Source organism: Grus americana, chromosome 3 (genome assembly GCF_028858705.1).
Source record: "Grus americana isolate bGruAme1 chromosome 3, bGruAme1.mat, whole genome shotgun sequence".
NCBI lineage: Eukaryota > Metazoa > Chordata > Aves > Gruiformes > Gruidae > Grus > Grus americana.
Window position 1 is genome coordinate 61,495,062 of NC_072854.1, and position 18,711 is coordinate 61,513,772.

The following is an 18,711-nucleotide window of genomic DNA, read 5'->3' on the forward strand; positions in this document are numbered from 1 at the left end:
ACAACTCCCTTTCATAATTGTTAAATTTTTACAGACAGATATAAATTAGACCTGACTTTACTAATCTGGACGCTATTTGTAACAGGTTAAAATCGGTATTATTGTTAAGCTGATAGCAAACTTGGGACATGGAAGTATACTTGCTATGGTCAATCCTTATTTTTAAGGTAATGGTATGGAAAATAAATAAGCTTAACAATTTAACACAGTCTTTTAAAGTGTTTTTTTTAATTAAAAAGGTGTATCGAACAAGATTAGTATTTACAAAACATCAAGCTTTTCAATTCTGTTATCAAAACCTGCTGAACACAATACACATAAAACTTAAAGTAGAATATTATACAAATCTAAAATATAATAAGATATCAACAAAATTCATGCGATTGAGTTAATAAAAACGACACCATTTCCCAAGTAGGAAAGATAAAGTATGAACCAGCACAGCTTGAAGTGAATACGCAGACTTCAAATAGATTCATTAGGACACAGCCTCTGGGTAGTAATCTAACAGTCTAGTAATTGATGCTTGATGAAACCCATGTCTCATCTGTTGAATGTAAACTGTACATACAAAATTTACAGATATTTTCAAAGGCTCATTCTTAGTCTTTGGAAAGATGTTATACTTAATACAATTGATGCAATGTCTCTGTCTAGGAATGTTTCTGTGTAAGGGCTTAACTTGTCTGCCCATTTAAATTGTTCTGTTGGACAAAAAGAATAGACATTTCTAATAAGGCAGAATCCAATTTTAAAAAGGCCACTTTCTACCAGGCTACACACATTGAGTGTCCTTTCATATCACAGACAGACAGAAAGGAAGAATCCAGATGACTCAGACCAGGACAGGGAGCAGGATACTCTTCAGAAATCCATGTATTTGCTTGCAGAGAATCTTTACTCAGTGCTTTCAGAGAAAGGCAACGTATACCTCAGCTAGTGACTGGTATAAATAGGTAAGAAGACTGGCGTGCGTACAGTTAGACAGCTTCATTATGCAAAAGAAAATGAAGCAGAAAGCTGTACATGGTTCTCTCTCCTTTTATACAGCATACCAGATTTCAGATCAGATGTTTCACCTTGATCAGTAACAGAGGAAGACTTCCCACCAAAGCCAGTCGAACGCTTCATTTCACTGTGTTACCGGCAAAGCAACATTAACAGGCACTTGGCTAGGCTGTTGTGCTGGTGACCCGTTATTGAGAGGTTGTTGGGGAACAGCAGCTGGTTCCATTTTGCTGATGTGTGTTATGAAGCGTAACCGAAGTTTCAAAGCTGGTCTTAAATTACAAATTATTTTCTCAACCTGTTAAAAAGAGACAGACAGAAATGCATTTGGTAAACCAGGAGTATTCTGACATATGTCACTATTGTACACAAACATCACATTAGCACAACAAAAAAAAGGAAAAGATATAGTAAATAGTGGTATATGTTAATATTTTATTTACCATGATAACTTTTGGACCTCTTCTGATAACTAATGTTAAGAAAATCCTCCCTGGTTGCTTAGTGTAACACCAAAGCTTTGCAAAACACTGCACACAATTGACGCTTTAGAAGTGCAAACTGTTAGAAACTCAACTTAAATCGGGTGAACAATTTTTCACTGAACATGGGTGCACTCTTTCATTTGTTGCATGTCAAGTGATATTAATGATCAGAAATTATGTAAAAACTTAAAAGATATAGATTGAAATGGGGAAAAGTTATGAAACATTCAATAGCTTTATTTCTATTGATTTCTTTAAAAGATTGCTTTAAAGCACCCTCAAGCTATGTATCTAAAATCTCAGACTACAGAAATTAATCTTAAAATCCGAGATACCTAGTCTACTGCATCTGAAGCTAAACGTGCAAAAGTACACCAAATTCCTAATTTGCATATATAGAGACTAGTCAACCTGTTAAACATTTTGTTGTATTGCTACCTATGAAAATAATTAATAAAAAGATTAAATTGCTATATGGGAAGAAAGAGAATTAAAGTATCAATATCTACTGTTTACTTACTTGGTCTTTCACACTGTCACCTGTAAACATGTACTTCATATGATACAAGAAGTCACATATAGGATCCATGTAGTTCAGGTGTGAGCTGTACCGATCTGCATTCAGGAGCATTTCATAAAACGCCACTCCAATCTGTTTCCACAGACACAAAAAGCACCCCAAATGAAAACAGGTGTTAAAATGCTTTAGAGTAGAAATACAGTTAAACAGTGTAATAAATAGAGGTACTTAAGAAGCAGTAGATATGATTCCTAACTATTTACTTTCTCACAAGGACAAAGGGGCAGGTCTAACTCATCCCATTATGCTACACTAAATGATCCTATTTTCCCAAATCAACTTCCCGTGAGTGCAATGATGGTATTTTGGTACATGCTACATAATTAGTACTTAAACAACATTGACTGCAATATGATTTGAGCAAGTGCCTATAAAATTTGCAAAAGCAGACCTTAGGAAATAACTAGGAAAAGTTTAGCACAAGATTGGAGTCTTCTGGAGAGACGACATTACAGTTTCCTGCATTGAGCAAACATGTGTACCTACAACGATTTCAAGATGGCACTGTGAAACTCCAATTTTGTGTTTGGTCATTTCAGTCACATGACAGTTGCTGCCTACTCTGAGGGTAGCAACTCTTCATGATTTCCTCACACTGAAATCAACTCTTTGCATCTTTGCAAAGAAAAAGGAGCAGTATGGGAATGATAAGAAGCCTGCAAAGACGACAGCTTTTTCACTTTTCTTGTATTTTAGTTCAATACAGAGAATGCAGGCACAGAAAAAAAAACTTACTTCCTAATGGAGAAAGGAAGAAACCAGTCAAAGCAATACTTACTAGCAATTTATAGTATTACACAGGAACCTATAAAATGATGCTGATCCATGCCTAAACAGTACTTTCTGTTGCTCTCCAGCACTGCTTTATTAAAAAACTTTTGGAGTAACTTTTATTGTAGCTTTAAGACCAAAAAAAAAAAAAGCATTCCTAAATAATTATATATGTATTTTTTGTTTCATACTTCCATAGTATACTTCAAAACAACCAGAAAAGGCCATAACTCAGGAGTAAAACTGGAGGAAATACGTAAACAAGTATTGAGAAACACTGCCGTATGTTTATTTAACTACCTGATACAGTTTCTTACAGTATCCTGTGTTCATGATATATCCAAAAACATGGGAAGTTAGAAAACTCTTCTCCCACTGTGCATGCATCCCTACACTTTTTGACTTCTTCACAAAACAATGTGTGCAAACTAAGTATTTTAGAGAGAACTGGGGGTGGGGAGAGTTGCAGCACAGGAACTAATGGGGACATAAGAAGATTAAGAGTGAAGTCCCTAGCACACGCATTGGTAACTGGGGATGAAAAAGCCATCAGTAGTGGTGGTAGACCTATGTATTATGTTGGTCAGACTCGAGAGGGAGACAAGATGCATACTTGACATACGGGCTTTCTGTATATTTACTGACAGCACAGATATTTAAACTTAGGAATCCCAAGTTAAGCTCTTCTTTCTAGAAGGGTCTCTGCTACCTGCTGCTTTTCAGCTCATTTGCTTACTGGCCAGCTCCATCTCTTTTCTCCTCCCCTCCCCTTATCCACATTAATATGAATGTAAGAAACAGGCTGCGCTCCTCCATACTCACAATTCAGCTCTTGCATACCTCCTTCCCCTGTACAGAAGCTTTTAAAGCAGGCATTAAGTCTGATGCGTATTTTGCATGCAGTCGGAGAACCAAAGAAAGCATGCATTGCTTGCTGCTTTGGGGGTTGTATTTATTTGGTTTGTGGGTCTTTTTTAAAAAAAAAAAAGAAAGAAAAAAAAAAAAAAAAAAAAGAGTGCTAGGTGTTTTATCCTGAACCAAGCTGACAAGATTTCAGTTAACTGGGCAGCTGAATACCAATTCAGCAATTCAGATCCTTGAAAATACTCTTTAATTTGTACAGAAATTAATTACGAATGTTTATCAAAGATCTCTATCAAATTCTGCTTTGTAATATAATTGCAAAGCTAAAACAATAAATACTGTATAAAGCAGACCAAGAGCTACACTTTACCTCTATCATGCATCGTGTCCTCTCCTGCTGGAACCGTTGTAGAAAAGGACCAACAAGGTGGTAAACATAGAGCAACTGGAACTCTGTTTTCACTATGGGTATCAATACTTCTGTGAGGAACCTGTAGTATTTCAAGACACTTACTACATCAACTGGATTTTTTTTTTCCTTCTCCCCCCCAAATTCAAGCCAAAACATCACATTCTCTCTCACAGATTTGGGCCTTCATTTTAGAAAATACAGTGTAGCTCTGCAAATATTAGCTATTTCAAATATCAGTTAGTTCAGTGAAGCTCTACAACATTTCCAGACATTATTACTGGACTAGAACAGGCAACAATTCAAAGCTCAGCAGAACACTACACATAGTTAAAAAGCTGTCCTTTGACGTTTTTAACACCAGCCTTAAATTAAGGGTTCAGGATTAACTGAGAGGACTACATCATACCTTAATTTTTGTTCAATATTTTGATACTTAGTAAATGAAGTCTGTTAGTTTTCTCATTAACATGGCAGTGGGGAAAGTCTAATTGACTTTAATGCTGTGGTATTTTTTACTTGCTTTAATGATTAAGTGGACAACTACCACACCCTTCAGTCAGCAAAGTACCTCAACTTGCAGTAGGGGATACTTGCTAGAATTAAGGATACATTTACTGATTACAGTTCATAGAATCATGGAATGGTTTGGGTTGGAATGGACCTCAAAGCCCATCTAGTTCCAACCCCCCTGCTGCGGGCAGGGACACCCTCCACTAGACCACATTGCCCAAAGCCCCATCCAACCTGGCCTTGAACACTTCCAGGGAGGGGGCAGCCACAGCCTCTCTGGGCAACCTGTTCCAGTGCCTCACCACCCTCACAGTAAAGAATTTCTTCCCAATATCTAATCTAAATTGACCCTCCTTCAGTTTAGAACCATTACCCCTCGTCCTATCACTACATGCCTTCATAAACAGTCCCTCTCCAGCTTTCAAAGTTGATGCTTTAGGGATATGCTACAGTCACTGGTTTAAGAAAAATTGAAATTAATAAAAGCATAAAAGCTAATCAAGGTAAAAAGGCTCATTAAAGGCAGTCACATGCTAGATGAAAGCCCCGAAGCTTACAGACAACAAAAGTTACGTCAGTGGAAGAGGGAGCTGGAAAAAAACTTGTGATCTGTCTGGTGAATTTCGGAGCTCCCATGTACATATTTGCTGCTATAAGTGCTACAGGTACAGCTTTGTTATATACAATATGCATGGAATTGAAAAGACAAATTAAATCAAACATCATTACACATACTTAGGAATAAGAGAAAGCTGTCCAATGCTAGAATGATGCCAGACAGCATGTGCCAAAGCCAAGGTGTAGCTACAGCTCATCTCAGAATAAGACTGGTGACATGCTGTGAAGTCAAACAGCTGGAATGGGTAACCAACCCACTCTGTCTCTGACGTCAAGCTGGGACTGTTGATAACGCTCACAATGCGATCATGGAGAACAATCCAGTATGGTTCCTGGAAAAAAACAAAAAGGCAGAATTTTTCTTCTGAAAAGAACACCGAAGCAATGCTTTCTCAACTCCCCCTCCTATTACTCCATTTCTAAAATGTTTTCAACTACATGGTAATTTATAACCCTCTCTGACAAACATGAAAATTAACAAGTACAATATAGAAAGCATCCATGCTAGTGGATATGGCACATGCAAGGACGTGGCATTATCAAGAGATATTTCATAAATTTAATTATTTAACTAGCTAATATAAAGGTGTCAAAAAAAAAAAAAAGCAGAGCAGAGGCAAAAAGCCTTAATGGAAGGAGACTGAGAATTTTCTGAGTTTTCCGAGTGCAGGCACAAACAGACCAAAAATCCAAGATGGAAACAGGAAGCAAAAAAAGGTACAAGAGTCGAATAATATAGATGAAGATGCAAGGAGATGGAACAGGAAGAATAATCAGAAGCATCATAAAAATAATTATTAAATCCATGTTTACTTTCTTCCAAGAAAAGGAACTGTTTTGTTGGGGAAGAGAAGTCACAAGGGAATGATAACTGTTGCACATATAAGCAACAGGTAAGCAAGACCAAAGTTATTTAGGCAGTCCTGGTCAGGTACCAAGAAGATGAAAGTTTCTACTGATACACGAACTCTAATACTGCACACATTTGCTCTTGCAAACTTAGGCACATCTCATTTACATGCTTTAAGAGATACAGGATGTGCAAGTGGAAGCATTAACAGAAAATTAGCTTTGCATGAGAACCCTTAAAGATCATCTCATTTCATAGCTCCAGTTCTCAATACTCCACACATGGCATTTAACTGTGTTTTTAAATAGGAGTGATTTACCTCTTTTCATCCTAGCCTCAAAACATAATAGAAAAACAGAAAACCCGGTCAATTTTTCCATGCTTGAGGAGTAGATGTTTCTCCAACATGCAAGCAGCCTTCTGAATAGCTTTTTGCGGAATCTACAGATGTTGGCTATAAGTTTTATAACATACTCTAGAAAGATGATAAACCTTACACAGAAGAAGTGATTTTTTTTATTTTAAAATACAACAGATTGACTCACTGGTAAGGCTGTGATAATTAGTCCAATCGCATTCATCCAAGCTGTGATATTCTCTCTTGGCACCAGGGGCTGACTAGAGACAGAGAAAAAGAAAACTAAAGCTCTGATATTCACAATTGCAATTTGTGCTTCTGGTGCACCTAAAGACAAGGTGTACTTATGCAGAGAATATTTCTCAAGTTGAGAGAACTGTAAAAAACACATACAGGTATTTAGGAAAGCCAACAGACAGTATAAATGCCACTGTGATATTGCTTGCAAAACTTTGTTCAGGCATGATTTTGCATTAGCAGCGTGTTTTCCTCAAAGGCTGTTATCACACTGTTCTTCCTACCGCATATGCTTCAGTTCTTAAGGGTTGCTTGTCCCTTTATTGACTCTTTCCCTCCATGTGCCCCAAACAGAACTAACAATAATATATTACTAAGCTGAATGAGGCTGAAATTGAATCAATTCAGTTTGTCGTTACTCAAAGATGGCATCGGAATCACAGGAAGAATACTAGGTCCCTTCTTTCACTTCAGTTCTTTTCACAGTGCCTGAGCAAGAAACAGACCTATGGGTCAAACAATGCATCATGACAAAAGGCTACTCTTGACACATCACTCTGTTTCAAAATATCTCTGACTTTACATTAGCATCAGGAGGATTGAGAGTGCTGCCAATGCTTCCTGTCCCTTTCTTTGCATTCAAAGATCCTGTGATGTTAACTGATGAACAACAGACTTTTTCCACTCTCTGTGCCACTGAACCCACTGGATAAGTTGTTAGCCTGTGCGAGCTCTTCCCTCCATCTTTTAACAGGATCATGCTGCATCAACTGCTCCTGAAGCACACACAACCCACTACAGCACAGAAATCCAACACATTATTTTTCTGCTTGATCCCTATAGCCTTGTTTGTTCTCCAAAAATACTTTAATTAATAAGTTTTATATATAAACATTTACAAAAACTTAAGAAAATTAGTATCACAGACTATCTTAGCAATCTCTAATTATGCGTTATATATAGCAGAAAACAGTTTCAGAGAGCCAACACACCTCTTCAGCACAACATTCAGTAGTGCATTGCCCACATCCTTCCCTGGAACAGCCAGAGCCATGAGCTCGACACAGGTGACATGGAGAGCATGGGCAGCTGGGTTAGGAAACTCGTTGAATCTCCAGTCACAATTTGGAAATGGACCAGGTGATTTGCCTGCCATAGGTGACAATGATTAAGGAAAAAAAAAAAAGCTGCCCCAACACAGACTAGCGTAAACAGCACACTGCTTAAAAATATATGTATATACCACACATACTAAGTTGAATTTAACTGAAAGTTAAGTTGCTGAGAACAACTAAAACAACTGCATTTCATAAAAATAAGACATTTGGACAAAAGTATGAAAATAAGGCAACGATACTCAATCACCAAAGGACTGCATGAATACATAGCTATAAATATATTACACACACAAGGTCATGCAGAGGATAAATTTCCCTGATTAAGAGGTGGAACAAAACAACACCATCCATCTCATTCACCATCTGCTTCCAAGACAAGAAAATGAAAATAACAAGAATTTTCTACCCTGCATAATCTGAAACCATTAATTTGCTTCAGTATACAATCTTCTAGCAGACTTCTAGGGTGACAGTTTATGCAAAATGAGCACCTGCTTAGTCTCTGAAAATACTCCACTTTCCCACCCAAGACTAACTAATTCGAGCTACATATAGAAAAGATCTCCAAACACACCGTTAAAATTTGCATAAAAGCAGCGATTTATATCATTTTAGCTTTCTTTAGAGAGACTTAATAAACTTCTTTCAAGTTACACATACAAGAAAGCAAGTTTGGGAAGGGAAGCGAAGACGCATAACATCCAGAAAATTGGTCAACTCCTGTAAAGCTGACTCAGAAAGACGACAACGTCCAGGCAGATTCCACTAGCGCTATTCTCCAGAACATAGCTGCATGGGTTCACCAGCTATTTCCACAGAAATTTAAATCAGCTGTAGTCATAATTGTAAAAACTAATAAAAGTAGCAATTAAGAAAATTTAGGTTTGTGTTAAAAATATAACTTCCTGGGTTTTCCTCCTAAAGACCAGATTCTCAGCAGTTGCTAACAGCACATGTACCAATCTTCAACTAGACACACCTAGTTATACACCATCTTAAATGTGGCACTGCTTACAATATTTTATTCTTAAGTAACCTTATTTTTTACATTTAAAAAAAACCTCATGCTTTGTATCAAGCTGATTTTATATGCAATTAGATTTCAATTCAGAATGCATAAACATGAGCATTTGTATTTATAAGTGATGCATTAAACAGAAATATTTATACAGCTGTACTGTACTTTGTTTTCACTGTATCTTTCACGATGTTTTTACTAGGGCAGGACAGTCCCTGTGTAGAATAAAAACTATGTTGAAGTAATCTAATATGAATTTAGACTGATATATGCAGCTAAATAAAGACTCCAAGCTTTATTTCATATCTGAACAGACAGAAAGTGAACTATGACCAGCAGGTCGAGGGAGGTGATCCTGCCCCTCTACTCCGCTGTCTTGAGACCCCACCTGGAGTACTGCGTCCAGCTTTGGGGGCCCCAGTACAGGAGAGACATGGAGCTGTTGGAGAGAGTCCAGAGGAGGACCACGAAGCTGATCAGAGGGCTGGAGCACCTCTCCTATGAGGACAGGCTGAGAGAGTTGGGCTTGTTCAGCCTGGAGAAGAGAAGGCTCCGGGGAGATCTAATTGTGGCCTTCCAGTACCTAAAGGAAGGGACCTACAGGAAAGCTGGAGAGGGACTGTTTGTCAGGGAGTGTAGTGACAGGACAAGGGGTAATGGGTTCAAGCCGAAGAAGGGTTGATTTAGATTAGATGTTAGGAAGAAATTCTTTACTGTGAGGGTGGTGAGGCACTGGAACAGGTTGCCCAGAGAGGTTGTGGCTGCCCCCTCCCTGGAAGTGTTCAAGGCCAGGGTGGATGGGGCTTTGGGCAATGTGGTCTAGTGGAGGGTGTCCCTGCCCATGGCAGGGGGGTTGGAACTAGATGGGCTTTGAGGTCCCTTCCAACCCAAACCATTCTATGATTCTATGATATATTTTGAGGAAATGAAGCTATAAGACATTGGCACAGCTTGCTTAATGCAAACTCTAAGAAGGATATTGTCTACTAGTCTTCCAATGAGCTTGCAATAATAAGTGTCATCAGGAACCCATGGATTTTCTTCTCGGGCATTCATAGCACATTTGAGATAAGTGTCACTTAGACACCAGCCTAGTGGGCGATTATCTTTGAGAGAGCCGATTATGGCATGAACAAGTTTTCTCTTGAGGTTTGTGCGCTCTCTGAGATGCCCCTCATAATAGTGAAGAGTGTTGTACAGGTAAGTCACTGGACGGTCTGCCAAGAAGAAAAGGAAAATGACATCAAACAGAAGTAACTTCTAGCATCACTATTTTTATAGTGGCAAACATAAAATTAAAATCAAGAGCTCTGCAAGACTGAGTTGTACATATTTAAAAACAGTGCATAAGGAATTGATTCATGTTCTTTATTTCATTATACTCTGTAACGCTGATTTTCTTTTGTTTTGTACATACACTTTAATGTGTGTGCAGAAGGGTAGAAGTCAAGCAAAGAAAGTCAGTATTACTAACAGTTCATATCTTAATGATAATACTAATATATTTCTAAGTAAACTGTCTAAATCAACTCTTTGTATACAAGGTATTAAATAGAAAGAATCGAGGTATGAAGTCACAGTACAGAAAGAATATTGTAAATTATTTGGGCATAACATAGCAATGACATCTATACAAAAACTTATTATAAAAGTGCAGTTTTAAAAGAGTTAACTTGATTTTTTTATGTTGTTCAAATCTTCAGCAAGGATAGATGGAGGAATTGCTTTTTAGCTGTTTCAGTCTTGGTAACAAAGTTTGTTATGACACAGGTCAAAGTAGTTAACTACTAGAAGGGAGGGAAAGGGAAAGGTGTGAAGGAAGCATGAATTAGCAAGAGCTGCCTAAATAAAAGCAAGCTCACTGTTGGTAGGCTGAAATTCACTAAACAGGGATTGTACTTCTCTGTGGAAACATACACAGGGCTTACAGAATAGGAAAGGATTAAAACACTGCTGTGCTACTAGATGAAAATTATGAATTAAGGAGATGAAGGAGAATGGAATCATTGCAACAGGAATAAAAGTCTGTCTGTATTCACAGATAACTTACCATGGAATTTATATAAACCTCCCAGATGATCCAATAAAGTTTCTAGTGATTTGGACACTGGAAGCAATTCTAGAAATCTATGGATTACAATGTCAAACACTGGCAGAAAGCGCAGGCATACATTTCCAAAATAAATTGGTAGGTACTGGGGCTGGATCTGAACTGGGGGATTGACTTGCTCCGCTAAGCCTTCAAAATACAGTTTTTCAGGGTATTTCTGGAGGGAAAGAAATCCAACAAAATCAAAAGCTCTTTCCACAAAAACAGAGCATTAAACATTCAGCATCTACATTGCTTTAAAAAGACACTTCATAACCCTCAGTATCACATATGAGTGCAGTGAGATGATTTTGCTTTACAGCTTACTGAAGAAAATTCAACTCTGAGTGAAATTATTTAAACTAGTAAATAACAACTTCTTCAGGAAAAAATCAAAACAAAACAAAGTTTCACAACCACTCAAAGTGGACATAAGAGAACACTAAGCATCCCAGGGCAAAGCTGAAAGTAGCCAGCACTTATGTCCCTTGTCAAGTATTTTAAGGAAAAAACCTAGGGTAAAATCAGCACTGCCGAAAGTTTCTGCATCATATACTGTATCAGAACACTAGAAATAATAAGCATGTAATAACTCCCTGGGAAAGAACTGGAGTGTACTCAAATACCAGATGAGTGACTGAAATTTCTATATGCCAGATTGGGTCTAGTAACTGTACAGGCAGGTCAGAGCACTTCCCAGGCTAATATAATTTGCTTCCTTGCTACCCTTACACTTTTAGGCACTGTTAAGACACTGTACAAACAAAGCAGAGAACTAATATAGACCAAACTGCTTCTGGATCAGAACTAGACTGTATGTGTTTACCTACATGCCAGTTTGCTTGTATCCATTTCATCTCAGTCTTGATTTATCTTTTGACAGACCACTCCATTAGTACATCCTTTTCTAGGCAGCAGAAGCCACTATGTTTATGACAGCATTAAAGTCTCAACAATTTCTTCCCTAACATATCAGGCTATCACGTTCTTGCCACAAAGGAGTTGGAAGAAGTTTTAATAATTAGGAGAAAATGTAGGTTTAATTGTTGTTTTAATGTTGTTGTCACAAAACACCAGAATAAAACACCTTCTCCCTGATGCACAAAAACGCTAACAAATTCTAAGTGAATTTCAGTAAAACCAAAATTTTTAAATAATTGGATTTAGACGAGCAAGAATGAATCTCCAACCAACTCTTCAGCTGCTTTTATCTTTGAATATCACTGCGTTATAATTTTACATAAATACGGTGATATTGGGTTTTTTAATACTAGCCCAAATAAATTATGACTTACCAAAGAACAGAGCTGTCCTGTCATTTACAGGGCAAAAGATTCTCTGGCTGATCTCAACTCCACAGAAAGTATTACAATAAAAGAATTTTAGTAGCTTTGATACCTTGTGATAACTCATATGCTTAGAATGCCAGTCATTCTGCAGCCAGTGCTCCGGAGAATTCTCCTTCACAAAGTCACTCACTCTGTTTCTGAAATCGTTAGGCTTCAGTAAGAGTAACTGAATTATAAAGTAACAGACTTGAGCTTCATTGCCTTCATGACTACGCATAGCCTTAAACAAAATGGATCAGAAAACATGCATTACAGTTGATGCTGCTGTCTCCTTTATAGGCCCTAAACATTGGCTAGCAAATTTGGCTGCACATTAGGTACATCTGCACACAAATTCACACTGAACATATGGTCTTTCGACTCTATTTTTCAAGTGAAGACAGAAAACAGAGGCAGGTTAAATAACCTCCTGTGAAAAGTACCCATCACATTTTTTATTCCATAGGCACAGTGTCTTACAAACTCTCCAGTGATAGCACGTTCTCCAAGAATTCTAGCTCTCTTTTAGCTGTCAGTTCTCTTATTGAAAATAGCTAATTAATGATAATGAAGTTAAGATTGCTTCAAACTTCTGGCCACTCTGAGATGTTTGGACTTCAGTTTGATTTTCAAACTAAAACTCAAACAACCAGCTTTACATTAAGACAAGGTTTTAAAACATATATAAAGGATAATTACTGAAGAAAAATTTAATTCTCTCTAGGTAAGTTCTGCTTTATTTTGTAGGATAACCTAGAAAGACAAAGAATGCCATTTCTCTCTTACTTTTCTGATGAAACAGGCTGAATTCTAAGCAAAGAAAGCATACTCTACTCGGTAAAAGATTTTCCATTTGCTTCTGAATTATGGCATGCTATACTCCTTCTACCTTTTCACGCTGCAGAAATAAATGCATATCTCTGAGGTCAGAGACCCAAAATGCTAATAACAACATTTAATAATATCAACTCAATGGTTGCAATTAAATAACCAAAAAAAGCTGAAGATTCCGAGCACTGTAAGACTTTGAGTTTTATGTTGCTTACAGAAGTAATCTATTATTTTACGTGATTATTGGGTTAGCAAGTAGTCACTATTCAAAATCAATGCATTTTTTAAAAAGATCGCTCCTATAAAAGTGACTCAGAAAGCACACTCTGGCGAAGAACTGGCATCTTACCTTCTAAGGCAATACTTACCAAACACAGTATCAACCTATCCAGTGTTACAATGTTGTATTTCCACACCATGTCATTGAGAATCTCAATACATTTATTGAGCTGCTGACCTCCTGCAGAGGTAGAGAATTCATACACCAAGAAATCTGCAAATGTCCTGACATGTGCCACCAGAGCTCTGGCCCCAATTCTTTCTAACACTCTAGCAGGGAAGAAGAAAAGGAAAAAAAAAAAAAGGCAACAAGCAATTGTTACTGATCTTAATACATTTTTAACTGGTGTATTTTACAGGAGTTAGGGAGTTTCAATACAATTGTCCGTCAAAAAAAAAAAGACAAAGACAAAAAGCCCTCCCTTTATTAAATGAACTGAAGAAAACCTCAAAGCAAAGAAAAAACCCACAAACAAACAAAGCAAAGCAAAACAAAAAAACCCCACAAAGCAAAAAAAACCCCAAAACTTAGAGCAACTGAATTCCAAAGTCTGGATACTAATTAGAAGAAGTGTTTCAAGTTCACCAATTCTTATGTATAATATTTTGCCCAGAATCCATACTTTAGTTATGCATTTTTAGTTATACACCTCTTTGGACAATCTTCTGCAACTCAACTTTATTTTCCCGCAGTATGCATTTTAAGATAACCATAGCATTAAAATACTGGTATTTCCTCATTGTATAGAAGAGTAACACATGCTATTATAAATATTAACTGTTTCAATAGACCTAACAAGGACTGAAAAGAATCTTTTTTTCACAGCTGAAGCTGATGCTGTTACTACTGAGAAAAGTAAAAAACCTGTAGGACCACGACTTCTATAATAAATTTTCCTCTTAATCCAACATTTGTTTTTTCAAAAAAAAAAAAATTTGGCCTTTATTCATGTAAAAAGGCTAAGTAAATAAGTGCTTTGTATCTTCTGTTTATTATTTCAGATTGCCTGAAACACTACCGTTACAACTAAACTACTTAATTCAAACACCTCACATCCTTGTTCCTTACCAGGAAGGATACACGTTGCAGACCACTGTGTGGTGTAACCAGTCTTAAACACTGCACGATTATTATGATATGCTTGCTAATACCTAGTTCCACTCATTTTTTTCTACGCTCTGAATTAATAAAAAAAAAGTGCAAATCAAGCTGTTAATGCACAAGGCCTATGCCCTCAGAACTGAGAGTGTTCCTGTAGTAACTTTGAAATAGCACAGCTTTTAAGCTCACCTGTAGCCAATTTGATTAATGTGATCAGTATCTAACAACATCTTCCATAGGAGACAAAGGAAAAGTGGGGGTGAACCTTGCATAGAGAAGTGTGTGATTATATCATTCTCATTGGTCATAGACTTCCACTTTCGGTATTCTTCTTCCACATTCTTCTTCAAGTTAAAACGGCTTTCCTGAGGTACGTTATTCTGCTTGAAGAATACCTGAAATAAAGGTGGCTTTGCTGTGACTGAGAGCCTGGAATATCTGAACAAGCAAACTTTTGCCTGATTTAGCACCTCATGAGTTCCTACTTCCTTGTACAATACAAACCTACTAGGTAGGCTTGTTGCTTCACTGTGACACCACAGTGACCATTCTGTCACTAACAAAGCCACATGACAAATTGTCACATGAAAAAAAGGCTTCTCCAACTTTTTTTTTGTTTGTTTTTAAAATTTTATTTATCTGATTTACCTTCCACCGGAAGGATCAGTTGGCCAAACCTGGCCTTAGACTACTCCAGGAGCAGCTAATGCATTTCTGAACAAATAGCAACGTTACAATCGTGCTTCATTCTCCAGGGACTTCAGATTAATGTAATCTGGACAGGGGAAGAATCTCACCAACAAGATCCTTTGCCTTTTGCTAGTTAAGAGAGTAAATTCTCTGTATTTCCAATTATAAAATCATCAGTTTGAAACTATTACCTGCAGAGGAGCTGGAAAACAGCTTAGTGTATGTGATGCCCAGTTATGTGGAGTAAAACTCATGATAGTCTGCAATATATCCTTGCACCAAGTTCCCTGAATTGAATCAGAGCCTGTGAAAAAATCTAGAAAATGCATTGATGATATTAGAATTTCATACCAAAAAACCCCGTTTCTTATTAGTATTCCTTTTGTAGTCACGTGCATCAGGCTTTCCTAGTTCAACAGGGTTTCCTTTTTGGCCAACTTTTCCCATCCCTTTCTTTGCATCTTATTTACTCCATAGAACAAGCTGGATAATATCTTTTTTATGCTATTAACAATAACAAAATTATTTTTAGGTTTTGAGCTAGAAATAAAGCAATCATGATTTTAAGATTTTCTATTTAATTTCCTGTAATAACATTAAGACAAGCTTTTGCTGATTAACTGATTAGACTTAAAAAAAACCTGAGGAAGATAATGATGATGCAGTTGCCAGATGCCATTTTATATTGCTTTAAAAAGGCTCCTCAGCAGTACTTTTCCCAATGAAGCTGTACAAATAAAACACAAGCCTCATCGCCCCAACCCCAGTGTTGATTTAATATTAAAGGTTGAAAAATAAAAAACCTAACACAAAGAAGCCCTTTCCCTTTCAAATCACCTCCACCAGTTTTTGTGAAATCAATTGTTCCAACTGTCCAGCAAGTCTCCAGACTAGAACAATAAAAAAAGGAGATAGAGAAAGCATCACCCTCAAAACTAACAAAAACCTGACCCACATCATTGCATATTGTTAAAACATTAAAACGTGTAATTAAAGCTTCCACCTCTCCCTTCCCCAGGAAAGCAAACTCAAATCACACTCTACTTTTTCTTAAAGGTAAGCTGTAGAGGGGGTGGCTTCCACATGAACAACACACTTGCTGTGAACATGCCATCTTTTTGTTTTAAATGGCACATATCAGTAATCAATCCAAACATTTAAATTTAAAATAATGAAACCGAAAATAAGAGACAGTAACACCCAAACACACTGTATGTCTGTATAAAAATAGGCTTTTAAACAATGTCTGATTTCACTACTGCTTTAATAATAGCTTTAAGCCTAAAAACAAGTAGTCGGAAATTAAAACTGTACTTTCTTCAAAACCAGAAGTGTATGGGATATGTTTTATGACTGGGTTATTTCCATGATCTTCTATTAAACAGTATTTTAGAGAAATGACTTGACTACAGCTGTGACTTAAATATTATCTCACAGTGTTGCTATTACCTGTCACGTGTGTTGCCCTTGCTAGAGTTAAGATCAAAGCCCTGTTGAGTTCTTCTGATTCTGCTGAAAGAACAGTTTTGGGATCGCTGAGGAATCGTGTAAACTGTGGCTGCACTTCCGAGCTGCCCAAAGCTGTAATTAGCCTTAGAGCAGTACTCTCAACACTGAAAGAAGGAAACAGTCCAGTTAGAACATAATCTTATTTGCTGTTTCTACGATTCAAAAAACCCACCTATTTTTCTTCCAGTTTCTGCTTCAAATAATACAAAAACATTTGTTTTGAAAGTTATGTTCTTAACCTTTTGGAAAAGTTTGCTTTTTCCACTGTTTAATAGATTTGGTTTCAGCTATGTAAGTACTTTATTTCCACATAAAGCTCTCAAAAGTTGAGTTAGTGAAAATTCCAGGTGCAGAGACCTGAAACAGAGCCTCAACTCTCTCCAATTTAGAGGCCCCCCATTTTGTTATCTTTTGAACATCTTTGTCTAAACAAAGATACATAAATAAATAAATATATGCAAAAACAGAGGGGAAAAAGGGCATGAATAATGCATGGAAGTTTCAAAGCTAACTATCACCTTGAAGCAGACAGCAGTAAATTGTCCTTATTAAAGAAATGAGGAAGTACTGCTTTCCATTAAAAGTACTTTATTTTCCAGTGCTCTAGCTGGAAGCACTTTTCACACCAGGTAGTTTGAAGTAATTTAAGAGACTTTTATAACATTGTGTGTTTGAAATGCGAAAGCCACAAGTTAGTTTACTCCAATCTAGTTGCACGTAGTGCTTATCAAAAGTGACTGATTAACATCCATATTTCACAGACTAAGACGACAAAACAAGATTTAGGTGAATAAAAAGAACAAGACCTTAAAATTTAAGGAGAAAATTGTCTTCACTTGTTCTCTTTATTCTCGATAAAGGATAAGCAACTTGAATTTGAACTAAGAAATTACTGTGTAATTAGACTTCCTCAATATGAACTGATAATAATGAGGTTGCTCTATCTCCCTCACACACGCACCCACAAGAAGTATTCTACTCCAAGAGTGAATGGACACTCTTTTCCCCAACTTTTCTACAACAAACCCCAGGTTCGACATACAAACTGAAACTCATACCCTTCAATGTTTTTAACAGCAAATTAAACTCAAAGCTGTTCCCTAAAATTAGCTGCATATCAACTCTAGATCTTCTTCAACCAGCTTTTCCATCTGTCTTGTATCTAAATTAGCCATTGGTTTCTGCATGGTTTACGCCAATACACACACACACACCATACAACAGAAATGACATTTTTTTCTCCACTCAGGTTCATGTACAGCCACCATAGCTTTGCACCAACCCCTTTACAGCTGCAGGATGATTCAGATTATTTCTCTGATCTGATGGAAAATTAACTTTGCTAAAGAATTGAGTGGAACCAGCTTAACTTTTGTTACATAATTAAACATCCGCTACAGAAGTAAGCAAGTGCAGTGCCACTGGCAAATAAGCCAGTCACTGTGACTACAAGTAGCAGGCATTGCCCTTTATCTCCAGTGCAAGCTTGAGAGTTGCCCAACACTTCCTGACACGACAGTTCTGGTGCTCGTTACTGTGTTCTGACCTGTGACACTGCTGCCATCTCTGTGCAAGAGGATGCCTCATGCAACTCTGCAGAGTACTACTGCTAACATCTAACTGTATTTCTGAAACATGACCCGCTGAGATACCACAAAACAATTTAGCCACAGAACTAAGACTGGGAAGTGCTCCTGTCCCATTTAAAATGTATTTCTCACACAGCTTTCAACATATGATGAAGGAGGAATCCAAGATTATGGTTAAGTATGGTAACCATCACTCACCACAGATGAAGCTGGTTCTGATTAGTCTGCGGCACAGCAGCCAAGGAATGAAGATGGCTGAGCAGCTGGACTCTGTAATGAGGCTGGATGTGATGCATCCGATAGCTGAACATTTCTAGCAGAGTGTGCAAAATTCCCCATGCGTGAGATTTGAACACTGTTGGCAGGAGCTGACCTTATGAAAAAGTTTGTAAAGTAAGTTTTCCAAGTTATGACACTTTAAAATACAACTACAGACGACACTATGGATAGACGGTTATATTTAGC

General features: G+C 37.3%; 1 protein-coding gene across 5 annotated transcripts in view; it reads right to left on the minus strand.

Annotated features, from left to right (window-relative positions):
• Positions 1-204: 204 nt before the first annotated feature.
• The window catches only part of MED23 (mediator complex subunit 23), a 40,057-nt gene continuing 21,550 nt past the window's right edge, over positions 205-18,711 (minus strand). For 3 of the 5 annotated variants that reach the window (XM_054820362.1, XM_054820361.1, XM_054820360.1), the window contains 14 exons: positions 18,445-18,619; positions 16,598-16,761; positions 15,340-15,464; positions 14,648-14,853; positions 13,446-13,626; positions 12,317-12,487; positions 10,880-11,096; positions 9,810-10,046; positions 7,686-7,851; positions 6,644-6,716; positions 5,366-5,580; positions 4,079-4,199; positions 2,014-2,145; positions 205-1,306 (listed from right to left, as the gene is read on the minus strand). In XM_054820362.1, coding sequence (XP_054676337.1) covers positions 1,133-1,306; positions 2,014-2,145; positions 4,079-4,199; positions 5,366-5,580; positions 6,644-6,716; positions 7,686-7,851; positions 9,810-10,046; positions 10,880-11,096; positions 12,317-12,487; positions 13,446-13,626; positions 14,648-14,853; positions 15,340-15,464; positions 16,598-16,761; positions 18,445-18,619 — 2,357 coding nt within the window. In that variant the 3' untranslated portion in view covers positions 205-1,132. The remainder of the gene's footprint in view (positions 1,307-2,013; positions 2,146-4,078; positions 4,200-5,365; positions 5,581-6,643; positions 6,717-7,685; positions 7,852-9,809; positions 10,047-10,879; positions 11,097-12,316; positions 12,488-13,445; positions 13,627-14,647; positions 14,854-15,339; positions 15,465-16,597; positions 16,762-18,444; positions 18,620-18,711) is intronic. The other 2 variants (XM_054820364.1, XM_054820363.1) reach the window with 1 other exon arrangement.